At 41.4% G+C, this 26962-nt stretch overlaps 2 protein-coding genes across 6 annotated transcripts in view; one reads left to right on the forward strand and one right to left on the reverse strand.

Annotated features, from left to right (window-relative positions):
• TUBGCP4 (tubulin gamma complex component 4) overlaps nt 1-11802 on the reverse strand; it is a 32872-nt gene extending 21070 nt beyond the window's left edge. For both annotated transcript variants that reach the window (XM_069484155.1, XM_069484146.1), the window contains exons 1-6: nt 11511-11802; nt 7065-7193; nt 5354-5476; nt 4912-4965; nt 4409-4465; nt 1568-1647 (exon numbers count right to left, since the gene is read on the reverse strand). In XM_069484155.1, coding sequence (XP_069340256.1) covers nt 1568-1647; nt 4409-4465; nt 4912-4965; nt 5354-5476; nt 7065-7193; nt 11511-11588 — 521 coding nt within the window. In that variant the 5' untranslated portion in view covers nt 11589-11802. The remainder of the gene's footprint in view (nt 1-1567; nt 1648-4408; nt 4466-4911; nt 4966-5353; nt 5477-7064; nt 7194-11510) is intronic.
• ZSCAN29 (zinc finger and SCAN domain containing 29) lies at nt 11488-23263 on the forward strand. 4 transcript variants are annotated; one of them, XM_069484127.1, is made up of 6 exons: nt 11488-11535; nt 12877-13314; nt 13796-14000; nt 15791-16492; nt 19659-20126; nt 21712-23263. In XM_069484127.1, exons 2-6 carry the CDS (start codon nt 13000-13002, stop codon nt 22578-22580), a joined length of 2559 nt encoding a protein of 852 aa, XP_069340228.1. In that variant the 5' UTR covers nt 11488-11535; nt 12877-12999; the 3' UTR covers nt 22581-23263. The 4 variants fall into 4 exon arrangements, with proteins under 4 accessions (XP_069340228.1, XP_069340211.1, XP_069340219.1 ...); XM_069484110.1 differs by lacking the exon at nt 11488-11535 and adding an exon at nt 11930-12325; XM_069484118.1 differs by lacking the exon at nt 11488-11535 and adding an exon at nt 11930-12250.
• The last annotated feature ends 3699 nt before the right edge of the window (nt 23264-26962 follow it).

Consider the following 26962-nt stretch of genomic DNA (forward strand, 5'->3'; position numbering starts at 1 on the left):
ACTTTCAAATGATTCAGCAAAAAAACTGGGGTGTGTACTTGTATTTCACATTTACATATAAACGGAGAAAGAAAAAAGATAAATGTGGCAAAATGTTAACAATTGATGTTTTATAGTACGATCCTTTCAACTTTTTTGTAAGTTTGAAATTTTTCAAAATAAAAAGTTGGAGAGAAAAGAAACTTGAGCCTGCTATGTGTAGTATGCTAACTGAATGGACTCTCTTAAAAAAAAAAAAAGAAAAGAAAAATCGGCCAGGCACAGTGGCTCATGCCTGTAATCCTAGCACTCTGGGAGGCCGAGGCGGGTGGACTGCTCGAGGTCAGGAGTTCGAGGCCAGCCTGAGAAAGAGCGAGACCCCCGTCTCTACTAAAAATAGAAAGAAATGATTTGGACAGCTAAAAATATACATAGAAAAAAAAAATTAGCTGGGCATGGTGGCGCATGCCTGTAGTCCCAGCTACTCGGGAGGCTGAGACAGAAGGATTACTTAAGCCCAGGAGTTTGAAGTTGCTGTGAGCTAGGCTGACGCCATGGCACTCTAGCCAGGGCAACAGAGTGAGACTCTGTCTCAAAAAAAATAATAATAATAAAAAAATAGGAAAAAAAAAAGAAAAATCAAATGGGAATCCATTTTCACTTATGCATATCTGAGTATGTGGTCTGTAAAATTTGGTATAATAATCTACATAAGATTTTATATTCTATGCATAAAAGTATAATAGAGAATTAAATCCCTTAAACATATTTTTCGAAAGTTTCCTGCTCTTCTGAGGGTTTACTTGTGCAGTGGTAATAGTGGAGATTAAGAGGTGTGAATGGCCACAGAGATCATCTATTACAATTTTGCAATTAATGCCACATTCTCTTTTTCAAAAATCAGGAGGAAAAGGGAAATAGAAAGATCAAACAGACAGTCTTTGATCATACTACATACAGATTTTTAATATAGTTGTAATCATAAGACAAATACAATTTTGTATCATTTTCAGTATATTTTTACATGTTGTTATGGTATTTACAATGTAATTTTAATGGCTTTATAGTCTACCAAGTGAATATGTATTTATTTAGCTTTTCTTCTACTGTTGGTAATTTTCTAATTTCCTGATATAGTAGACAACAAAGAATATGTTTGTATAGTTATTTTCTTCTATTAAATAATTTTGTTAGAATAAAATTCCTAAGAGTGGCATAATGGGATTATAAACATTTTTAAGGATCTTTGATGTGAAAATACCAGCTACTCAAATGCACATGTTCAGACACAGCAAGCAATATCTGGCACACGTAATGGAAATCCTGGGATAACGGGATCCAAAAATTAAAAAGGATTGCCTCAAGGTCATCCAGGCAGCTAAATTCTGGCTTTGATACTCAACACTCTATTACTCTCTTTACAATGCTGAGACATCATAAGGATTATATGGGCTCCTCTGTTCACATGGCTTTTTCTATCCTGGTCATAACTTTCCCCAGAGGGAAACCTGAGATGACCCAAAAATAAATTGTGAGAAGTCAAGTAAACCTACCTCCACCACCAATTCCCGATCAAGCCATGACTTACTTTTCTAGTGCACTGCGAACAGGAGGCAAACCCCCACAGCTGTGTTTGTAGACTGTTTCCAGGATTTGACAACCATGAATCTGTGGAAAATATAGCCTTGTGAAACTGGATTCCATTTTAATAGTTTATGCAAAACAAACTAATATTCTATATTCAACCAAGAGGGCACAATCCAGCAGAGAATGGAGATAAACTTTCGCATAAAACTTACGCATGTGGTTCTCAAAGATGGATCCCTCCCCTCAGCAACATCAGCATTGCCCCGGACTCGTTAGAAATGTAAATTCTTGGGTAGGGCCCAGCAGTTTGTAGTTTAACAAGCCTTCCAGGTGATTCTAATGCACTGTGAACTGTGAGAACCACTGCACTAAAGAAACCAGAATCACTTAGAGTTGGAACTCCAAAGCCAAGGAAAGCTCTTCATTTCAGGTTAAGGCCTACCTGATTCAGACTACATGTATGGTATGTACTTTTCCAATAATCCGCTGCCTCTATGTCCTTCAGGTTCTTTTTTTTTTTTTTTTAAATCACTTTGAAGTATAATTTACACAATATAAAATTCACCCTTTTTAAGTGTACTATTCAACAATGTTTAGTAAATTTACAGTATTGTGCAACCATCACCACAATCCAGTTTTATAACACTTCCATCACCCCAAAAACACCCGCTGTGCCTGTGTGCAATCAAGCCCCGTTCTCACCCCAGACCCGGACTCTTGACATCTCATTTGTGAGCTCTGCAGAGCCTTGGCACACTAGCTTCTCTACCACCGTCCTGGCAGGAAGGAAGATTCCCCCATCTGCAATCCCTCTATTCATTTTCCACTCTCCTTATAGCCAGTGGAAGCCGAGGGTCAACTGAGACGTGTAGCTAGCGCTGGCTCTTATGCTGCCACCACTAACTCCACTTACCTAGAAGGTCCTCTCTCCTTTGGGGAGATAGTTTAATACAGTGGTTAAGAACATAGTCTCTGGGCCAGGTGCGGTGGCTCACGCCTGTAATCCCAGCACTCTGGGAGGCCGAGGCGGGCGGATCGTTTGAGCTCAGGAGTTTGAGCCCACAGCCTGAGCAAGAGTGAGACCCCGTCTCTACTAAAAATAGGAAGAAATTAGCTGGACAACTAAAAATATATAGAAAAAATTAGCCGGGCATGGTGGCGCATGCCTGTAGTCCCAGCCACTCTGGAGGCTGAGGCAGGAGGATTGCTTGAGCCCAGGAGTTTGAGGTTGCTGTGAGCTAGGCTGATGCCACAGCACTCTAGTGCGGCAACAGAGTGAGACTCTGTCTCAAAAAAACAAAACAAAACATAGTCTCTGGGGCCAGACACACCTGGGTTTATATCCCAGCTCTACCATTTACTACCACCTGTGTGACCCTGCGCACATTCCTTAAGCTACTTAACCCGTTAGAGGATTGAATGTGATAATATACGTAAAGCCCTGACCACAGTGCCTAGTACAGAGCAAGAGCACAATAAAAGCTGGATGCTGTGATCTGATGAGGACAATCAGCTGTGAAGGCACAAAGAGCACCTCCCTAAGTCTTTGCTGGCACAGCATGGGTATAGCAGAGCACTTGAGTTTCTACACTTACACAGCAAAAAATGAAGTAGCATGTGGCAAATTAACTTGTTAACTAGTTATATTTATCAAAGCAAACACCCCTAGTAAGCTCAGGCACAAATATAAGAGCTTAAAAATGTGGAGACTTGAGATAAACATGTTTAATCCATTTGTCCACTTGGTCCAATTATGGAGCAATTCAATAGACAGCAGATTCTTCTAATGTAAAATCTCAAAGCATTTATTTCTCAGAGTTATTACCGCTGCCCAGAAAAGACATTCTTCTGACATCAGGGACCCTAACTTTTCAATGCATCTGATAAAAACTTGTGACAAAATTCGGCACGTTTAATAAAATACACATGTGGCTTTAACTCACTGATCTCATAATTTTCAGAAAACTGCCAGCACCTGTTAAGGGCCCAAAGCTTCAAGACTACTGACTGTTATAACTTTTGGCCATATAATGTTAAAGGAATTTTAACATTGTCAAAGCTATTTCTATAATGTCATAATGTGAGTTTCGTGCCGAAAAATCATTAACCTGCTATTTCGTTTCTGTAAAACTGCTTGTTAAAGACAGTGCCCCAAGTGTGGGAATACAACACCCATGTTCTACATGACCAAGCCCTAAACTGCCCAGATCCTGTCACACCAGGACACGAGAGTGATGTAATGCTGCTTTTTGCCCCTGTAATCATGCTTGCTCTGCCCCAATGATTTTTCACCCACAATAAAAGCTTTCTGCTTCAAAGGTTCAAGGCTGCTCTCTGTGCTGCCGCCTTTGGCGGTGCAGAGAGTAGTTGCTGGTCAGCTAATAAAGACTCCTAATTTGGCTCAATTCAGTCTTTAGGTGGTCATTTCTCGCAGTCTCAGACCATAACACACCCTAACCACAAACATAATCCCTTTTTTCTAAGAATTACCTTTCTGTTTCTCCTCAAGATCCATACCCAATGGTTCTAAACCCTTTGTGCAGATTGTTCTCACCTGCAAACATCCACAGCAATTTTTTCTTACCCCAGCAACATTCTTAGGTACATCTATTAACATTTCTTCTGCTTTTTGGACCAGGAGGTGCTTAAGAAAACGGTCATATCTTATTTTTACATTCCTGACACTTAGCATTATACCCACACAGATACTGCTGAATGAATGAATGAATGGATAAGTAAAACTACTAAAAAGTAGGGTCTTCAAAAAAGAATGTAAGGCAAAATTAATTACTAATTTTTCCTCAGTGCTTAGCAGAGCAAAAGAAAAAAGGAAAGTTCTTACCTTTTGACTTTTAATTTGTTCTACTACAACCATCACAGAGGGAAAAAGGAGCTGGAACTGTAGAGAGTAATTAGTAAAGTATATAATCAAAGACAAAGAAAAAATCAATTCAGCAAAACCTTTTGTTTCTAAATAGTCCAACTTAAGGCAAAATGGCAATACCACAGAACGATCAAGATCCAGTATCCCACCTAAGGCAACGTGACGTGGGGGTTGGCTACAGATGGGAAGAGGATGGCAAAGAAAAGCAGTTTCTATTTCTGAGGCTGGTGTAACTATTAATATTGATGTCAACATAGAGCATTAACATTGGACATTAAGTTTCAACTAAATCTGGAACTTTTCAAATAATTTTCATCTAGTAAAGCATACAAAATGCCCAGAATATAAAATGTTGGGCTCTGAATCCAGAAGAAAAAAAGTTCTTGAACATAGTGTCACAAATTAGATTATTCTAACAATATCAACAGATTCCAAAGCATTTGGTTATTTGGGCAACATACCTGATCTAAGGAGTAATTGACATGTGATATGGAGAGATGAGGGTCAGCCAGGAACTGCAATAAAAAACGCATGATTAGGGCTCCACACCAAATATCTCAAATCTATTTGATCTATAAAAACTAGAAGAGAATCTGAGAATGGGCTTAGTGTTAGTTTTAGGCTACAGAGAATTGATAATTTATAGAAGATTATTAATTCTGATTTTCAGGTGACAAAGAAGCCAAAGCCAGGGCTTTTATAAGCTCACTAAGGAACTTGTGCCATGATCTATAAGCCACTTTGACCATGGGTTGGGCAATCACAGAGAGAACACTGAATCCTCCAGCCACACAAGAAACAGCTCACTCTTAACTACCTGACCTTATCAAAGGGCCTTTCACATTCAAGAACAAGCCCTAATCTGCCGCTCCAGAGGTGTTCCCTATATATCCTTTTTCTCACCTCTTGTTCCAAATCAAGCAGTGCTTGGCGATAAGGCTGCAAAACCGAATCCAACCCTGTGCAGAAGGCCCTCAGGTAGATTCCATGTAACCCGCCTTGGCCCTGCTGAGATGGATGGTGATCCTGAAATCAAACAAAGAAAAGTCAACTTCTCAGCTCAGGCCCTGAAACTCAAGGAAGACATTATCCTTTGTTAGTGGTATTGTTTTTGCATAAATAATTCCATATCAAAGCAGTGCTTCAGTGAGAAGAAAACCCAACTGAAGATACAGATTCTGAGCTCTCATTCTTTAAAATGTGGTAACATTTTAATTTTTCAAGGAGGCCTAGATATTACAAACAAAGCAGGTACGGTCAGTGGAGATTTTTCTGCATCTTAATTTTGACCTTAACACTCCCAGTTTAAAACCCTTTGGTGGCTTCCCACTGCCCCAGATTAGTATCAATTCCTATATATGGCATACGATGACTTCTACATTCTGACCCTTACTCATTTCTCCAAAATTATCTTTCACTGCTTCCAACTTCACATCCTCATTTCCAAACTACCCACAGTCCACCAGATGTGCCTTGCTTCTGTTGTCTCTCACCCCTGTGAATTTGGACTTGTGTTCTGCTTATAATTGTGCATCTTTGTAACAAACACCTCCTCTTCCTGTGGGACCCAGCTCAAGCACCTCTTCTCCACAAAGCCCTTTTCCAACTCTCCCTAGGGGATTAATACCTCCACCTTTAATAACATCTTTATTTAGTGCTTGAATTATGCTTTTTAAAATGTGTATCCTTCACTAGATCAAGAGCTTCATGAAGGCAAGGACCACACTTGATTAATGGCTGTATCTTAGCTCCTAGCACAGTTCTTTAAACAGAGGGTAAATATTTCCTGAAAAAGACCTGAATCTTCCTTCTAACATCCCTCTCCTGCCTCGGTTGGCAATTCCTCAAAACATGAATCTGACAGCCAACCTGGGAAGTTTGTAAGACTCTCATCAAGAGGTTATACGTGAATACGGCTTGCCTTTCAAGAAACCTGCAAGTTTTTTTGTAGGAGCTTAAGTAGTTTTATATGGGGCATTGCAGTTAACAGCTGATTGGAGGCTATGATGACTAGCCCCTCTGGCTATGTACTCATTTAGGTGATCAGGCTCTGCTGGTGGTAGATATGATAGCAGAATTCAGCAACAGATGTGGTAGGAAGCTTGGGCTCAGGTGTTATAAAGTATAGCACAGCATAGCCAGACGATGCTACAGAGTATGCTAGTAGTTCCTGAACAAATGTTCACAGGCATGATAAGAACAGTATGGACAAAAGTTGAAACAGACCAGAGTGGCTTATAGCCAGGCAATTTTGTTTTGATCTTGTGTCATTCCAGAGAACTGAATGTTTTTGTTTATCACAAAATGAAAGAGAAAATGAGTTTTTTTTTTTTTTACTTTTCCCCAAAAAGAGGTACAACAGGTACCTTCATAATTTGGGAAAGTAGGAATTCACATATCATATAAGATAAAATCTACATAGTTACATGAACATAGGACAGGCTTGTTTAAGTATTATATACAAAGAACCATTAGAGACCTTGTATTCATGTGAATATTTCCAGTGATGAGAAATCTATAACTTATTTCACATGAATCACCAGTGTATTCACTGAAAGCGTTACATAGCTCCTGCTCTCTAGAGGTGTACATTCCCCCAAGAACAGGATCCCACCTGTTGCTGCACATGGCCCGTGTACTGTTCAATGAACTCCGTGAAGCGAATATAGTCTGTGCCGAGCCGGCAGAGTCGATTCAGGACGCTGGTTTCACTGGGGTGGAGAAATGGGAAGTCCTGCGACACCTGTAGGAAGAGGGACAATGCCACAAACACTGATGCCTGTTTGTCACTCTCTATGTTCTTTGGAACACTTCAAATATTTCAAACTATGTATTTATCTTTTCCCTTCTCAAGATGTCCACTTAAGTTAGTTAAGTTCTGGAAAACAAAGGTATTTCCAAACCACTAGGAAGCTGTTGCCCATACCCGACCTAATTATTTGCTTTTTAAAATAGGTAACACATGACAAAGAATTCAAACAATACAAAATGGCGTACATTAAAAATAAGTCTACCTCCCCAGAGGCAGCCACTCTTACTTGCTTCTAATGCAATCTTCTAGGGATGGCCTATAACGATATTGGGTTTTGACCTGGTTGCAACAGTCTCTTTAGCAATACTGCTCAGACTGGGGTCTGCGGACTCCAAGGGTTTCTCAAACATATTATTAGGATTTACAAACTCTATGAAATTTTATATTTTGTTTCATTACAATAAAAATCTAAAATTAACGTGAACATAGTGTAATCCGTAAAAGCACCTGGCCATATAAAATTAGTGTTATTTGTATTTGTATTTTTAATTTAAATGAAGGACAAATGATAGCCTAATATGCTATATAAAGGTTTCACAGAAGTTTAAGTAGAAAAAAGTAGTGGGAGAATGTATTCATTCAACCAACTCTTTAAAATATTGTGGTAAAATATATATAACATAAAATCAACCATTTTAACTATTTTTAAGTATACAGTTCACTGGCATTAAGTACATTCACACTATTGTGCAACCATCACCACTACCCATCTCCGGAATTTTTCCCCAACTGAAACTCTGTACCCACTAAGTACTAACGCCACATCCCCTCAGCCCCTGCCAAACACCGTTCTACTTTCTATGAATCTGACTATTCTAGCTACCTCATATAAGTGGAATCGTTCAATATTTGTCTTTTAGTGACTGGCTTGTTTCACTTAGCATAATGTCCTCAAGGTTCATCCGTATTGTAGCATGTGTCAGATTTCCTTCCTTTTTAAGGCTGAACAATATTCCATTGTAAATATTTAATATACACATTTTGTTTATCCATTTATCCTTCAATGGATACTTGACGTGCTTCTACCTTTTGGCTATTGTGAATAATGCTCTGTGAACATGGGTGGGTGTTAAAATATCTGTTGAGGCCAGCCAATGATAGCTCATGCCTATAATCTCAGCACTTTGAGAGGCCAAGGAGGGAGGATCACTGGAGGCCAGGACTTCGAGATCAGCCTGAGCAACATAGTGAGACCCCATCTCTACAAAAAATACAAAATTTAGCCAGGCGTGGTAGTGAACACCTGTAGTCCCAGCTACTCAAAGGCTAAGGTGGTGGGAGGAGTTCAAGGTTACAGTTAGCTATGCTCATGCCACGGTATTCCAGCTTAGGTGACACAGCAAGACCCTGTGTCTAAAAAAAAAAAAAAAAGACCCAAAGTCTCTCCTTTTACCTCTTTTGGGTATATACCCAGAAGTGGAACTGCTAGATAATATGGTAAGTCTATGTTTAATTTTTTGAGAAACTGCCATACCATTTTCCACAGTGGCTGCATCACTTTACATTTTTACCAGCAATGTGTAAGGTTACTAATTTACCAGCAATGTGTAAGGTTACTAATTTCTCTACAATCTCACCAATACTTATTTTCTGTTTTGTGTTGTTTTTTTTTAATAATAGCCATCCAAATGGATGTGAAAGTGGTGTCTCATTGTGGTTTTGTTTATATTTCCCTAATAATTAGTGATATTGTACATCTTTTCATGGGCTTATTGATCATTTGTATATCTTTTTTGGAGACTCAATCAACTTTTAATGAACACCTACTCTTTACCAGGCACTGTGCTAACATTCTGAGATTAAAGAGTGAACAAAATCAGATATAGTTACTACTCCAAAGGAACTCAGCACATTATATATTCATGAGTATTGTATTTTGTGGAGGTAATCTTTTTATGACAGTAAATGTGGTAATAAATAGGCAAAGAAGAATTTTTCTGTTACTGAGTATATGATAATATGATTAGGAATCCATTTAATGTAGATTTTAATGACACAATGCTAATCATATCTTCAAGTTAATAACTTAAGAGGTAGCATGGCATAATACTTAAGAACCTGGTCTTTGGAGCCAGACTCCCTGGGTTGGAATCCCTGAGTTGACTTTTACTTGCCTGAAAGCTCAGGCAAGTTACTATACCTCTCTGTGCCTCAGGTTTCATACCTATAAAGTGAAGATAATAATTGTAAAGATTAAATAAACATGTAAAGCAAATGTGTCAAGCCCATAGCAAGTACTCAACACATATAAGCAATTATATTTTTATATAAGCAAATTGATAAGACATCTCTACCCACTTATCAAGTGATACCCCTGTGATAATTGTCATTTCTTATTGGTAGAATTTTAGAAAAGTTCAAGATCTAATTATTCTGAAATGGCAAACAATACCTTGAAGTTACTGATACCATTTTGTACAATATATGCTGTACATACTTATATGAACAGGCTGAGAAACCCTGCATTAGAGAAACACTAATTTGAATTTATTGATTTGGTAGTTTTGTTTATATTTAATTTATAAAAATATTTGGTTTTACATTTGTTTAAGAGCAATATGCTTGAGTTTATACCTAGCTTGTTATGTATATATTCAGTTAAAAATAATTTTCATCAACATTGGGGATTCATGACAATTTTTCCCTTTATTCAAATGTGAAAAACACTGCTCTGCAGAAAGTATGCAATATTTGCTGTTTTTGTCTTCTTGTTTTCCATAAATACCTGTTATGTGGCAGAAACTGTGCTAGGTGTTCCAGGTAACTGAAAGACGAATGCTGTCTTTGTCTCCCGTGGGCAATCTATGTGGGAGAAAGACTATAAACGCGTAACAACAATAATTACGAGTTGTGGTAAGTCCTATAAGGGAAATAAACAAGTTTCTGTGATAGAGAATAATGGCATAAGGGGAGGATCCTCAATTTAAAATGTGGTCAGAGAAAGTTTTTCTGAGCAGTGACTTTAAAGCTGACATCTTAAGTATGAAAAGGAAGAAAATACCTGATTGAGATGATTGAGACTTTTTTATAAGGAAGGAAGGAAGGGAAAAGATGAATTACTTGTGGCTCTTTCCCCCGCCCCCAACCTCAGCTATTTTTCCAATACTGTGTTATCTCTTCTTATTCCAGATAGTCAAGCACCCACATACTTCCTGAACATTTCCTCCTATATGCCTGGCGCTGTTCTAAGTTCTACAAGGGAAAAGTGAAATACCAACTCAGTCTTCAAAGATCTACACAACGAAAAGTGACAATTCAGACTCCACCATACAAATCTTCACCTCATTTATTTTTTCAAAAAACTCACCTAAACTCCCAAACCCCAAATGCACATGCAAGAATAACAAGAATCTGTTCGATTGACAGGTTTTATAGAGTAAGAATGTACTTTTTCTGCTCTTCTACAGTCTATATTGCCAATTCTCCTAGGAATATGCATGACTTTGTGATCAGACAGACCTATCTTGCCACTACCAAGATTAGCCAGCACAAAGCTCTCTGAGCTTCAGTTTGCTCATTCGTAAACTGGTGCTAACAATACCTAAGTGACCAAGTTATTGAGAGCATTAGATAACATTACTGGAAGCAGAAGCAGGTAAGAGTAGTTCAGATACTGAAGCCAGACAGACCTGGGCTCAAAACTAAGCTCTGCTAATTACTAGCTATGTGCTTCTGGCAGTTATTTAACATTCTAAACCTGGGTTAATCTGTAAAATGGATATAAATTATGAGGATTAAATGAGATAACGCATACGCACAATATATAGCACTACCTCCTCATACATTCCTGGTTACATGAAAGTCCCCTACCAAGTTCTTCACCTAGTGCAGAAATGTCCTAGAAAAGGAATAATGAGGGAAACACTACACGCTCTCGAATTCATTTTTTCATTCAACAAGTTCCTGAGCGTGTACCGGGTGTTTGGGTGCTGTGTATTTGGACCAGCCTTCAAAACTCACTTGGAAACAGAATGCAAGCGTGAAAATAAATAGGAGAAAGTGCCTCCCTCACTTTTGTATCGTTTCCCAGCAACTCTGGATCAGACACCTCGACCTTAGGCCCTGTCCTCGCTCCCCACAAAGGCAGGGGCCACCGGAGGCCTGGCCTCTGTTCCCCAGCCTGGGCACAGCCCTCTCCGGGAGTTTACATCGCCCTTAGGCCCCGCCCCTCAGACTCCTCCCCCAGGCACGGGCTCAGACCCACGCCTTCCGCGCTCCCTAGTTCCCGCGCTCTGAGCCGGACAGTACCTGGAGGCCACTCCGTTTGTTCCAGGTGAAAATGGACCCTGGGTACCCGCTCAGAGCCAAGAGCAGTTCGTGGATCATTCCCACGGCGGACCTCGAGTCCCTAGCTACGTCACCGCCTCCAGAGCCCCTGCAGGGAAACGCGGGGGCGAATGCTGCCCCTGCGACACGCGCACAGGCCCCTGGGTCGGGCGGTTTGTCCTGAGTCAACCCGCCCAGACAAATGATGCGGGAAGAGCGGACGGGAAGCGGGGATGTGGTCGCGAGTCGAGCCCCGGAAGCGCGCCCAGTTAGGCCACCCGCTACCGCCCGCCTTAGCTCTACGGTGATGGAGTCGCGGGAGTTGCCCTCGCGCATGCGCCCTCGGTGCCCGAGTCGCCCGCTCGGACTTCCGGTTTGGGAGCCGGACTAGGAGGCTGGAGAGCTGGGGCTGGGGCCGGTACCGAGTGGGTGAGGCTGGCCCGGAGACAGGGATGCGAGTGGGCTGAGGACAGCTCGAGAGGGAGACGCTCCCAGAAGTGGGCTGGAGGGTGCCCTTAGGGCACCTTAGCCTGGTCAGAGGCCTGTGGAGGGACTGGACGACAGCTCCGAGAGTAACCCGGCCGGAGGGAGCGGAGACAAAGAGGCCGGAACCCCGTACCCGCGACCCTGCAGCGCTCGGAGCCCTCGCCTAGCACCCAAGCTCGTCCTCAGGAAACCCATTCCTACTACTGCCCACTCGGACTACCTCTCTCCAACTCAGTGTAACTCTCCCCAAGCCCACCTGGTCCTCGCTTCAGGAGGCAAAACCAACTTCTCTCCATGCGCGAGGTTTCCCCGTTAGTAGCTCCCGAACCCTTGCTGAGCGGTTACTTCTGTGAGGGCAAAACAAAGACCCTTCAGGACTTGACTTTTTTCTGGGGTGGGGAATTGGTAGTTGTGGCGTCTGAGGGGGCGGGGCGGACGCAGAGGGCCTTGGGAAGGACTGCGGAGGTACATTGGGATCAGCTGCCACTCGCTGGATAGAGTCTTTTTTGTCTTAAGCAGGATAGTGACTTTAGATCCTCTTGAGCTCCAGATCTCCCATATGGTTTGAACTCATTGTGCAACATTGATCAGGGAAATTAGATGGGATCAGACTTGAGGTGGGTGGGAGAGGAGCAGGCAGTACTTTATATCCCCTGCTGCTTCTTGGGGCTGCTTTGGAAGTCACCCAAAAATGCAGCTTTTGGAAGGTCTCTCTCCTTCATGCTCAGTGTTGGCTTGCCGCCCTGAAGATGGTGCTACCTCATATGGCCACTTGGAGCATATGGGAAGTCAGGCCAGCTCTGGCAAGACTTTAGACATATGAATATATTCCTTCTGATAGTGCCATCTCTCTCTACCCTAGGAAGAAACTCCTCTTACAGAGAGAGACTCATCTGCAGGTGATTCTCCAAGGACATGGGAAGATAGGTGTAAGCCCTGGAACCCAGACCCTTAAGTGGAGGGAAGCTGCTTTCTGCTGTGAAAGATGGCCAAACCCACTCTGAGAGGGAATGGCACTAACTCTGAGACCTTCAGACAGCGCTTCAGGAGACTCCATTACCAGGAGGTGGCTGGGCCCCGGGAGGCTTTCAGCCAACTCTGGGAACTTTGCTGTCGGTGGCTAAGGCCGGAGGTGCGCACCAAGGAGCAGATTGTAGAATTGTTGGTGCTAGAGCAGTTCCTGACCATCTTACCTGGGGAGATCCAGAACTGGGTACAGGAGCAATGTCCAGAAAGTGGAGAGGAGGCAGTGACTCTGGTGGAAGATTTAGAAAGAGAGCCTGGAAGACCTGGATGTTCGGTGAGAAGGGAGGGGGAATTCAGAAGTGTGCGATTGGGAAGGGGCAAGGATAGAGGGTCAAATTAAGGTATAGACAGGCTTAAAGAGGGGTATAGTCTCCCTTGGTGATACTTACACTTCTGGTCTGGACCAGGTAACTTTTTCAGATAGTGCTTGTCTGGAGATGCTACCTGGCTGTACCTTTGCCTACCTTGTCATGAGTTTTTCCTAGTTTCCCAGTTTCTTACTTAATAGGGAAGAAAAGGCAAATTTTTTTTTCACTATATAGTTGGGTTTACTATTTTGATCTTTTCCTTCTGGACTTCCAGCTGCTCTAAGGTAATGGTAATTGAATAAGACCCTTGTTGGCTTTAACCTCCCCCACCCCTATGACGCTAACCATGTCCCAGAAAGATGATCTCTTTTGGGGTATTAAACAATCTCCTCTGGGAATGCCCCTCATTATGACCTTGCAGTGACAATTAATGGGGGTTGTTTCTAGGTCACAGTCTCTGTGAAGGGGCAGGAAGTGCGCTCGGAGAAGATGACACCCCTGAAATCATCACGAGAGTTATTAAGTGTTCGGCAGGAGTCAGTGGAACCCCAGCCCAGGGGTGTACCCAAGAAAGAGAGGGCAAGAAGCCCAGACCTGGGACCACAGGAGCAGATGAACCCAAAGGAGAAGCTCAGACCTTTTCAAAGGAGCGGTGAGGAGTAGATTCGTATGGGAAGATAGAGTGCCCACTAAGTTGGGAAGTAGGGTTGGGAATAGTGAATGGGAAAGGGATTTCAGGAATAAGTGGAAACTGTAGAATATGTGGTTGCTGGGGACCTCCTGAAGACATGTAGTTTAGCCCTCTGTTACAGTAAGTATTCTTATGTTACCTCTTTTGACAAGTCTGCTAGAGAATGACTCCCTAGTTTTTATCCTTTTATCCGTTTTACTACTTCTTGGTAATGATGATAGTAGGTCACTGTTTTCTAGATAAAAATTCTTTTCTATACTTGAAGGCATATCTTCTAATCCGAATTCTTTACGCTTTCTCCAGGAGATCCATTCTTTAGACCTAAGTTTTTGTTACTTTGGAACCTTTAAGTTCTTCAAATATTACGTTAATTGTACAGAACTAAATTATATGTTATTCTAGTAAAACTGTGTTAGAGGTAAGAATTTTACTTCAGAATTTTGCAGTATCTTGTTTCAGTATAGCCCAACTTTTGATTATATGATTTTTAGTCATCTGGTAACTCCCAGGATTCTCATAGCTTTCCCCGTTGCCTTTGTACGTAGTTGCTTATACTTGTGCTTGATTTTGTAGAGCTTGTTTTTCTTCCTTGTATTCTATTGAACTCTGTGTTGTATGTTTTTTTCTTTGATCATTTCATTTAAAACTTGTTGAGGTTGTTTTGAATTCTGATCTTATCATCCAAGACAACAGCCTTCTCAGCAGGTTTGGTAATGGTCTCTGTTTAACCATCCAGATGCAATAATACCTCAACCTCACACACAGACTTGCAGGGTTGATCAGTTTTTGAATACTTACCATGTGTTCAACACTTGCAGGGTACTCTGCAACAAGAAAAGGTTTTTATCTTGAAAGAACTTATAATATGCTTGAGTACACAACAGCAGACTATAAATACACACTGAACTGAACTGTATTGAAACAATGCCAAATGATGATTTATTCAATTGTTGAGTACTGTAGAGGTTTGGCAGAGTGGGAGATGAAGGTCAGCTGATGGAAGGCTTCTTGGGAGCACTGGCAAATACAGCTTCTTGAAGGAGGGTTGAATTTGGATAGGAGGAAGGGAGTTAAGCAAAGGCACACAGTGATGAATAAAAGTATGCTGTGTTCTTGAGAAAAGAGTAACACAAATGGGTAGTGCATGGTAGGCACTAAGGTTAAGGTTCAGCAGGAAAGCATGTGAGCTGAGGAAGCAAGCACCTGTGGTTAGAGCACAGTGACTGCTGCAGTTATCCAGGTGTGAGAGGATAAGAAGTCTAGACTCAGATGGTGGCAGTAGGAATGGAGAGGAAGGACATACTAAGGGAAGCACCTTTAGAACTTGGTGACTGAGTGTGAGGGAAACAGATGAGTTGAAGACGACCTCCCTTTCCCTCCTCCTTTAAATCACTCTGAGTTTAATTCTCTAGTCCCAGGTAAAGAACAATAGGAGACAGGTGATGACTTCCCAGTTAGGACCTGCCTGCCTACAAGTGGTCTTGAGGGCTAGGGAGCTACTTGGAATAGAATTATCTGAACACAAAACAGAACTTTTTCCTCTCTTGTCACCCTGCTCTGGAAAATAAAGTATTTCTCATCTTTTGAGGTTTCCGTATTTTCCCCACTTTCTTCAACCCACTGAACCTTCTGAAAACACTTCCCTAGACGTGTTTATAATCCTCTTGGATAAAAAAGGCAGGACTGAATTCAGAGTTTTTTTTATGATCAGTCCAAACTATGATACCCTTTGTTTGCTTTCCTGCAAGCAGGATTTCCATTTCCTAAATCCGGTGTGGTCTCCAGGTTGGAGCAAGGAGAGCCACGGATCCCAGATCTGCTGGGCTCCAAGGAGAAAGAACTCTCAAGAGGCAGCCACACAGGCGACAAACGAGTGCATGCTGATTTGTTACCATCCAAAAGAGAGAGAAGAAGCTGGGTAGAACAAGATCACTGGGGCTTTGAGGATGAGAAAGTGGCAGGTGTGCACTGGGGCTATGAAGAGACCAGAACTCTCCTCGCAATTCTCAGCCAGACTGAGTTTTATGAGGCTCTCCGAAACTGTCATCGAAACAGCCAAGTGTATGGGGCTGTGGCTGAGCGGCTCCGGGAATATGGCTTCCTCCGGACCCTGGAACAGTGTCGGACCAAGTTCAAAGGTCTCCAGAAGAGCTATCGGAAAGTCAAGAGTGGCCACCCACCTGAGACGTGTCCCTTCTTTGAAGAGATGGAAGCCCTGATGAGCGCCCAGGTCATTGCCCTGCCCAGTAACGGCCTGGAAGAGGCAGCCTCTCACTCTGGACTGGTGGGCAGCGATGCTGAGACTGAGGAGCCAGAGCAGGGGGGCTGGCAGCATGAGGAGGGAGCAGAAGAGGCTGTGGCTGAGGAGTCTGACAGTGATGAAGTGGATCTGGAGGGGCCCCCGCAGGACCCTGACAACTCATCTGCACCTGTCCTGTTTAGAAGCCCAAGTGGTAAGAAATTTTTCTTCTTGTGGTTTTGGGATTAGACTTGGGGAACAATGAAACTGGATGTGGAGTCAGGAAGCTCAATGTCACCTGCCAGCTTTACAAGAAGCACTTCTTAATTCTATGTATATTTCATTCTCTTTTGTGGGAAAATCAGTGAGATAATAGGGAATAAATTTAGACTTTTGAAAGAAATACCCTCAGAAAATTCAGAGTCTTGAAAAGGAATGTCATTCCTTCCATTTCTTTATGAAAATATTTTTTTCCTGCTTGTAAAATCATTGCAGGCTCACTGAGAAAAATGTGACATTGTATTATCTTTAAGGGGAGCTAGTGTTTATTGGGCACCTCATGTGAACTTGGTGCTTTAAATATTTTATCTTTTACTCTCCCAAATTTCAAAGTCAGTTTATTATGTTTTCATTTTTACTTAGAATAGTACAGTGAAGAATTGCTCAAAGTTGGGGAAACATTTTGTAAGTCTTCTCTCTGATATTCACAATATATGCTGGCATTTTAACAGGATCAAGAAGTCCTGATCAACAAGCAACAAAGCTTGTTTAACACTCTATATTGAAATGTTTTTGCCTATGGAATCCTTTTAAAAGGATTATCAACCTATTATTGTTGATATAATTTGTACAACTATGCTGTTATGGGAAGAGGACCAAAGTATGATTCAGGAGGCTTAGATTCTAATCCTGATGATCACTAATCACCTGGGTGACCTCGGGCAGTTATCTAACCATTATAAGTTTCCATTTCCTCAACTGGAAAGTGGGGCATGGCAGCAGTACTACATCTCTGAAGTTGCTGCTCCTTTGGGAACAGTGATCTTTTCCTTCCATTTTTTATTATATGTGTGATTAGTTCTGTTCTAGCCTTCTTGTCTTCTACTTTTTCCTTTCTCTTTTTTCTTCATTCCCTTTTCTTTTATTATCACTGACATATGTAGCATATGCTAAATGCTATTTCATTGTCTTTGTTCATCTTTTTTGTTGCTTTTTCTCATCTTCTATTGGGTCATTAAAAATGAAATGTCCAATTTTGAATCAAAAGTTTAGTTTATTATATCTCAAGCAAGAACCAGTAAAATTAATCAAAGTATGTATTGTACTGTTGACACAGTTTTGTCATCTTAATGGCAGCTTGTTTGTGCCAGCAGGGAAGCCTGGAGAGCGAGTAAGTAGGAATGAAATCACAAAAAGGTGTTTTTCACAGCTTGTTGAGAACTGAATATTTTTCTGTGCAAGAAGTGGTCCAAAGCCTGAAAGAAGTGGTAGTCAGTGGTGCAAGGTCTGGTGAATACGGTGGATGACAGTTTCCAAGTCCTGCCTCTAGTTTGAGCAGCATTGTTTGTATGACATGTAGTCGAGCATTGTCTTGCAAGAGGATTGGCCTGTCTAATGACCAATCTCAGCTGCTTAATCATAAGCATCCTCATCATTTCATCCAATTGGTTGCAGTAGACATCTGCTGAAATCGATTGACCAGGTTTCATGAAGCTGTAGTGGATAATACCAGCACTGGACCACCAGACAGACACCATTAGCTTTTTTTGATGGATATTCAGTTTTGGACTGTTTCAGCACTTCATCCATTGTGCCGAATGCTTGTAATTGTCAAAAAGAATCAATTTTTTATCACATGTAAGAATATAGTGTAGAAATGGTTCACCTTTATGTCATAATAGTAAAGAAAGGCAAGCTTCGAGATGATTTCTCTTCTGATGTTTAATTCATGCAGTACCCATCTATATAGCTTCTTTACCTTGCTGATTTGTTTCAAATGGTCCAATATTGTTTGAATAGTAACGTCAAACCTTGCTGCTAATTCACGCATAGGTTGAGATGGATTCGCTTCCACTACAGCTTTCAGCTCATCATTATCCACCTTGGTCTCAGGTCACCCACATGGCTCATTTCCAAGAATAAAATCACCAGAATAGAACTTCTCAAACCATAGACGTACTGTGTGTCCATTACCCAGATCCTTCCCAAACACTTCATTGATATTTTGAGCTGTCTGCGCTGCATTGGTTCCTCAACAGAACTCATTCAAAAATCACGTGAATTTTTGGCTTATCCATGGTTTCACAAAAATTGCTCTAAAAGAAAATGTGAAAGACAATCACAAGCCAAACCATGCATTTGAAAGACTGAGGATGTACCTTCACAATAAAAATAAAACAAGAAGTATCAAAATGGAATGTCAGATATCAACTATCAAACTTAGTACCTTAAGGAAATTGGATATTTGATACTTAATAACCTAATAATTTCTTGTTCTTCTCTACTCGCAGAGAGTGGAGGATAATGGAAGAAATCTAACCTCTGCTGGCTCTCAGGTGGTAGGAAGTCTCTTTGAAATTCCTTTCCCTCTACCTTGAGCACTTTCAGGGAGCAGAGACTATAATCACCCTGATGTTGCTTTCCTGAAAGTGCTGCCCAGGTGGGGGAGCTGCAGCGCTAGCATGTGTTCAGGCCTGAAGATACTGTCTGCTCTTGCTTCTTTCTTCATTCCAGCTTCTGCCAGTCCTTCACCCCCATGGATGAGATGCATGCTTATAAGGTCCTTATCTTGTGCCCTTCAGGTCTTTGCTATTGCTGGGCTTGCTTATTTGAGCTGGCAAGTGAAGAAAAGTCATAATAAGGATTAGGCAGCAGTGTGATTCTGAAAGAGGCAGTTCCTTGGAGTTACTCTTTGGGAAACTGAATTCATGAGGAAGTAGGGCAGGTGGAAAAAGAACGATCAGAGAAATTAGGGATGACTTGTGGCTGACAGAGATTTATTGGGGTCTTCTTCCCCTGACCAGTGATTCTTCTAATTAGGATTAGAATTCCAGGAAAAACTACTAGAAGTTTGGGGAAATGCATTCTATACATTTGCCTTAGTATACATAATGACTGTTTCAGAGATCAGGTGGAAAGGCTTCCTTTTTATATGGCTAAACAATTTATGAATAAAGGTCTTTGTGAAATTGCTAAAGGATATAGAGAAGCAAAACATTCTATAATGAGTTTGTATAGATTTTAGAAACATTAAGTATTTTTACTTTTTCATCTAGGAACCCAAGTTAAGCTGATTTTTCATAATGCAGATGATAGGACTGAGGAATTAAGGTTATAAAGCTCTCGATTAAGTGGTGCTGAAATTTCTCTTCTGGTGGCAGGTGTACACTGGGGCTATGAAGAGACCAAGACTTACCTTGCAATTCTTAGTGAGACTCAGTTTTACGAAGCCCTCCGGAACTGTCACCGCAACAGCCAGCTGTATGGAGCAGTGGCTGAGAGGTTATGGGAATATGGCTTCCTTAGGACCCCGGAGCAGTGTCGGACCAAGTTTAAAAGCCTACAAACCAGCTATCGGAAAGTCAAGAATGGCCAAGCACCAGAGACCTGTCCCTTCTTTGAAGAGATGGATGCTTTGGTGAGTGCTCAGGTTGCTGCCCCACCCAGTGATGGCCAGGAAGAGACAGCTTCTTGCCCCATCCAGGGGACCAGTGAGGCTGAAGCTGAGAAGCAAGCTGAGGAGGCAGAAGAGACCATAGAGGAAGATTCTGATGATGATGAAGAGGATACTGAGATACCCCCAGAGGCTGACATAACCCGTGCTCCAGTCTTATTCCAGAGCCCCAGGGGTAAGATTCTTTCACTTCTTAAGGTATACATAGCAAAGGGAGGGCAGTAGGATTTAGAAGAAAAGTCATCAGATTGAGAACTGGCCTCTGCACCCAGCTGTCGTGGATTCTTCTTATGACCACCCATGTTTCTTGTCTATTCAAGTAGCTCTGTTAGGGGATACAAATTATTTATGTGACTTTGCTTCTCACACTACAGCACCAATCTGAGATAGTTGCAGACTTTGTAAATTTGCTGTCATCTGTGTGTGAGCTGCTAGGTTTCCAGCCAGTTTACCTAACAGGCAATCTGAAAGCTAACGTTTCCAAGTAGCATATCGTACCCATAGTAGGATGAAGGTGATTTTAAAAGTTCATACTCATAAGTTTTTCTTCTGTCTCCTTTATATACGTACATGAAAAATTGATAACCCTTTTCTTCAGACACACTTTTGCAAAAGTGTGGGGTTTCTGAGGGAACTTAGATGCTGTGTAAGAAAAAAATACTTTAGAATGGCTTCCTTCCTTATGGGAAGAATTCTGATTTTGGAATCATACATGTACATGTATGTGAATTTGGGATCTGTTGTTTATTAGCTGAGTGACTTAGAGCAAGTTACTTAACCCCCAAGTTTGCTTATATATTTAGACCTCCCTCACAGGGTCTAAATGGAGTACGGTGGTACAGCACCAGCACAGTGCCTAGGCATATAGTCGGTATTCAATAAATACTAGTTTTCATTTCCCTAAGTCCTTTAGATGAGCATTCTTTACGTGTGTTCCATGGGATATCAATATATTCTAAAAATGGCTTCTAGGTTTGGGAAATACTCAACTTGGAGGCTTATAAAACATAATCACATATTTAAGGTTCTGAATTTTCATTTAATTTAGTGAATCTTTATTTTATGCAACATCTCATAAGGCTTCTGGGTGGAAATACTTCTTTAGGGGGTACACAGGCTGACACACTCAGCATTCTTTGCTCTTAGATTTAGCCCAGGGAATTTGGGATCCGGAATTTACCTGAAATATCTGAATAAGTACCAATTCTTATAGCCTAGGCCCAAAGAAGCCTGGCATTTGTTCTTAGTGAAAGACATTAAGTATTTTTCTGCCCCTTTTTTTTTGAGACAGAGTCTTGCTCTGTTGCCACATGTAGAGTATAGTGGTGTCATAGCTCACTGCAACCTCAAATTGTTAGGCTCAAACCATCCTTCTGCCTTAGCCTCCCAAGTAGCTGGGAGTACAGGCACGTGCCAGGACACCCAGCTAATTTTAGTAGCGATGGGGTCTTGCTCTTGCTCAGGCTGGTCTCGAATTCCTGAGCTCAAGCGATCCTCCCACCTCAGCCTCCCAGAGTACTAGGATTATAGGCATGAGCCACTGCACCTGGCCTTCTATCCTGTTTTTATTCCCAACATGTAATGGAATGTGAGGGGAAGGGGATTCATGAAGCTCTTTCTGGATATATGGGATCTATCTAGAGCTCCCGAACTTCTATCTTAAATCATCTAATGTAATACTTGTTTTTCCCAAGTTTACTTTGTCCTGGTACATATAATTAAGGAAATAGATAACTTTTTAAATTCTATTCTTCTATCAGGTTTTGAGGCTGGATTTGAGAATGAAGAGAATCCAAAACGGGATATTTCTGAGGAAGTACAGCTGCATAGGACACTACTTGCAAGGTCTGAAAGGAAAATTCCCCGTCATCTTAACCAAAGTAAAGGCAGTGAGAGTGAATGTAGACCAGGAAGACAATGGGAAAAGATCCCAGGGGAGAAAAGAGTAAAACTGACACTTCCAGAGAAGAGTTTGGGTAAAGTCCTAAGTCATCAGAGACCTTGCTTGGGAGAGAGACCCTATAAATATCTCAGATATGGCAAAAACTTTGGCCCAAACTCCCTTCTCATGCATCAGCTACCCCATCAGGTGGAAAATCCATATAAATGTGCTGACTGTGGGAAAAGCTTCAGTCGGAGTGCGCGCCTTATTAGACACCGGAGAATCCATACTGGGGAGAAGCCTTATAAGTGTCTTGACTGTGGGAAGAGTTTCCGTGACAGTTCAAATTTTATCACCCATAGGAGAATCCACACAGGAGAGAAACCTTATCAATGTGGTGAGTGTGGGAAATGCTTCAATCAGAGCTCAAGCCTGATAATTCACCAAAGAACCCACACAGGAGAAAAGCCCTATCAATGTGAAGAGTGTGGAAAAAGCTTCAATAACAGTTCTCATTTTAGTGCACATCGGAGGATACATACAGGAGAGAGACCCCATGTGTGCCCTGACTGTGGAAAGAGTTTCAGTAAGAGTTCTGACTTACGTGCACATCATAGAACCCACACAGGAGAGAAACCCTATGGGTGTCATGATTGTGGCAAGTGCTTCAGTAAAAGCTCTGCCCTTAATAAGCACCGGGAAATCCATGCACGAGAAAAGCTGCTGTCACAGTCAGCACCTAAGTAAGCCCCTGAAGGTATATAAAGGAAAGAGCCTCAATAAATGTATTGTTTGGAAAGTCTTCCAATAGTGAGATCCATCTCCTGTTCTGTGCCCAGCTAGCTTAGGATACTCTTCAGGATTTATGCCACTGTTTGTTCTTATGTTTTTCCCGGATCTAGAGTCAAATCCCCAAGGCAGTTTTATCTTAAGAATGCACATAAAATTTCCATCCCTCTCCGTGCCTGCATCTGAATTGACAGATAACATCTTTCCCCTCTCAGTGCCTATGGTGTTCCCTCAACAAAGCAGAGAGGACATGGTAGTACATCCTATGAATTTGATATGTATTCTTCTTTACTCACCGTGTCATCCAGCTGCATTCTGACTGAAAAACCCCATCGCAGCAGTATTTCAGGGAGAAGTTGTGAGACTGCTCATTCAGTGGGTCTAGCTCTTCTTCATACAATAATGGAAATGCTACAAAGAATGACTCTTCCTACTCACTTACTCCTGTGCTCAGAATGACATATTTGTCAGGCATATTCTTCATTTACCTTAGAGGACAGTTAAATGTCCATCTTGGTTCTGCCCCATGAATCATCTTTTTCAGAACCAGGTATTCTATATGGGGAAATAATGTAAACCTTGTATAAATACTGAGGCGTGAACCCTGGATTTCTTAAGTTTCTTCTAACTCCTAGAGGAAGGATTCGAATAGAATAATACTACACTTACAGGATCTAGTTTGATTTTTCTTTCTGTCCAATCTCATCTGAATTTCATCTGTCCTGTGTGGTCCAGAAGCCCAAAGAACAAACCATCTGGATGTGGTGATAGGGAATGCAGTTAAAGCTGCCAATAGGGAATTGTCCATATTCCACAATCCAAACATGTAGTATAGTGTTATGCCCCCATGGGTGCTCAATACCAACCTACAATGAGCAGAAGCCACTGCTGCATTCCCTGTATTGGGAAAACAGGCCACTGTGTGCCAACAACCCTTTACCCAAATGGCAGAGAGGATGGATTATCTGTGGTCAGTGGAGCTACCAATCTGTACATGTATGTATACACACCCACCCACACACATTCAGTCTGTATACAATTAAAAGCAGCTCTTCAAACACAAGTGTAATTACTGGTCTTATAACCAAATAGCATTGAATTAATTGGCCATATGTTCATAGTAGGATGATGAACCCTGTACAGCACAAGTTAAACAGACCCTGTCCTTGCCCTTACAGTCTAAAACAGATGACATGGACAAATAAGTACACGTGTATAGTTGCAACAGTTTTAGGGAAATCTAGAAAGCTGGGTAGTAACATCCATAAATGTTATGATCCAGTGCATTAGAGTTTGGTATAAGAGAAATCTGGGAGGTATTTTCTTCCCTTTATTCAGGAAGGCTTCATGAAGCAGGAAGTATTAAAAGGAGGGAAAAGTTACTGGGTAAATTAGGGTAGGATGAACTTTCCAAAACTAGTTGTAAAATTAAGTGTTGGGTAGGTCACAGAAAATGAGAGAGCACGCTGTTTTGTGTAAACGAAGCAAAGAGCAAAGGACAGACTGTAAGGATGGCTAGATAAAGCTTGGAGCAGCACAAAACGAGGATAGTATCATATGAGCTTTGCAGTAGGCAGAGAATTAATTTAGCTGAAACACGGAGTGCCAGAGGCAGACCACAAGGGGGGATGCCCAACACTGAGAGTGAATAAGGTACTGTGCTGTACTTATTGATAAGGAAACAGCTAGCTGGCACTGGCGGGGAATGAGCAGTTTTAGAAGACTAGCTCCTATGGGAGACAAAGGTCAGAAACAGTAGTATCTATTACAGATAATTTGGTGGGCAGGTCAGAGTAAAGATGAACATAGCCAGATGTCCAAGACATGGGATAAGAAGCTGTTTCACATTCATATTTAATTAGAATCCTGTGGCTGGAATGAGATCTGAGAGAGGAGAGAGAATATTGGATAATGCATAGTTTACTGTGTTAGATGAGAGATTAATTAGGGTTCTGGTGTTGAGGGATCCTAACAGTAACATTAGGAATTAAGGGAAAATGATATCTCAGTTATGTTGCCTAAGCAGACAGGAGGGTACAAGAAACACCATTCGAAAAGCAAAGCCTCAGGATCTGAGATGGTGTAGGAAGTGTGCTATAATGTCAAATAAGAGATAATTGCCTTTAGCGTATCCATATATAGTCTGTGGGAAAAGCATTGGTTGTGGTATCAACAGATATGAGTTGTGGTTCCGGATGTCTTGTGTGGATGTCAACCTGCCTCTGTTTCCCTTTCTGTAAAGCAAAATACTGTTTACACCTAATCTGCCTCTCAGGGATACCATGTTAATAAAAATTATGTCTATAAAGTGCCTGGTGTTTCTTCAGGTGTTTTTATATATATATATATATGTGCAAATTATGATCACGTTGATAGTAAGAAAAGATAAATCTTTACCTGCTTGCTTTGGCTCCCTGTGTGTGGTTAGTAGAAGTATGCCTGTCTAAATCTTCATGTTCTAGGCAGAGGAACAAATTAGGATCTAGTGAAAGAAAATATAATAAAAGTCCTTCCTTGGTATCTGTATCCATATCCACAATCCATTAGGACCCGTGATAACTGGGCATGGAGAGCTAGTCTTATTCTAAAATACCCAAGACCAACCCCCAACCTCCAGATGAAAAGAATGTGCAACAGGAATAGGGTGAGGGCAAACTCTCTTACCAGGTGAAGACCCAGTTCACTCAAACTGGTTCACAAACCATTAAGTGCTGCCCAACCTGCCATTCCTGAGGATGGAAGAAGAAATAAGTCTTAAAACATTCTAAGAAACAGAAACCAAGCCCACTGTTGGGGGAGCAAGAGGATCTATGCACCTGTATCCTAATAAAGTAATCAATAAAGCCTCCGTGGATGAGGGGGTGGGATGTGCAGCAAAATCAGCAAAAAATACATGTATTAGCAGAAGCCAGATAGTCCTATCTATCTATTACTAGTTGTTTCCTTAGTGCTGTTACTTCTTTTTCTTTATTTTTGCCATTCTATCATTCTTTTTACTGTTTGTTCTCTACTGCCAATGCCATAGAACTTAACATTTATGTGTGTTCTCTGTGTTGCTGCCATTTCCTATGTATTGTAATGAGTGCAGAGGTTGAGTCTTATCAACTTTGTGCCAGGTGTGGTGGCTCATGCCTATAATCCCAGCACTTTGGGAGGCTGAGGCAGGCAGATGAGGCCAGGAGTTCAGGACCAGCCTAAGCAACATAGTGAGATTCTTGTCTCTACAAAAAATAGAAAAAAAATTAGCCAGGTATGGTGGCGTGCACCTGTAGTCCCAACTACTCATGAGGCTGAGGCAAGAGGATCGCTTTAGCCCAGGAGTTTGAGGTTGCAGTGAGCTATAATCATGCCACTTCACTCTAGCCTGGGCAACAGGGCAAGACCCTGTCTCAAAAAAAACCTTTGTATAGCTGTTTTGTATTGCTGTTTTTATGGTGACCAGGTAAAAGGGGAGATCAGGTGTGAATGTAAAGATGGATCAGTTCTCTCCCTGTTATTCAATTCAAAATCTAAAATGAAGACTTGACTCCTACACACTCAAATAGCTTTCTAAGCCTGGATGTAGTTTTTCACAAATGCTCTTTATTAGCAAATCCACATACTTTAAATTCTGGAACCTCAAACAGGATAACTTACACCCTTCACACTTTCTTGCCCCCACTTAAGACCAGTATGACTTTTATACTGTAAAAAGAACTTCATAATAAAGCTTATACACTAAAATCACTCACCCTACCAGCTTTGGTATATATATTAAAAAATGGACCATATAATTATTTGTAACCATATTTTATCACTGAGTATATCATGAATACTTTCATGATTTTCATGAAATTAAATTTTGTTCTACAACATTTTTAGTGGCTGCAGTATATCCACATTTTATGGATAAACCATAATGCTTTTACTATGAGTAGGTGGGGCGTAGAGCATAATATAATGCTATGCAAGGTTAGAAACCTAAGAGTTCCCTCTACCCTGTTTCCTAAAAGAAAGTCTAGTGGAAAAAACTTAAAACTTTTTTCTCTGTTCTCACAGAAGACTCCTGTGACCAAATTGGGCGGGGGGGGTTCCCCCACACACCAAGCAATCAGTTTTGCAGCACATACCAGCTGGGTGTCCTCCAATTCAATTCTGACACTACCTCTTTGGAGACAGTGTTAGATCCCACAGGTAGAGGGCTCAGTCCCACAAGATGGCTCCCCACTTCCAATGCCAATCATAAGCCCCATGTGGTTTTACTTGTACTGTTGACCAATGGGCTATAAATCAGAGTTTCTCCACCCTCTTCTTGGGTTTGATTAATTTGCCAGTGCAGCTCACAGAACTCAGGAAAACAC

The sequence above is a fragment of the Eulemur rufifrons genome, chromosome 2 (assembly GCF_041146395.1).
Source record: "Eulemur rufifrons isolate Redbay chromosome 2, OSU_ERuf_1, whole genome shotgun sequence".
NCBI lineage: Eukaryota > Metazoa > Chordata > Mammalia > Primates > Lemuridae > Eulemur > Eulemur rufifrons.

What these genes read in the sequence shown, in the direction of transcription:
- ZSCAN29 (XM_069484127.1), top strand. Translation starts at nt 13,000, where the DNA reads ATGGCCAAACCCACTCTGAGAGGGAATGGCACTAACTCTGAGACCTTC. An exon ending in CCTGTTTAGAAGCCCAAGTG is followed by an intron (nt 16,493 to 19,658) that starts GTAAGAAATTTT and finishes TTCTGGTGGCAG; the next exon opens with GTGTACACTGGGGCTATGAA. An exon ending in CTTATTCCAGAGCCCCAGGG is followed by an intron (nt 20,127 to 21,711) that starts GTAAGATTCTTT and finishes TTCTTCTATCAG; the next exon opens with GTTTTGAGGCTGGATTTGAG.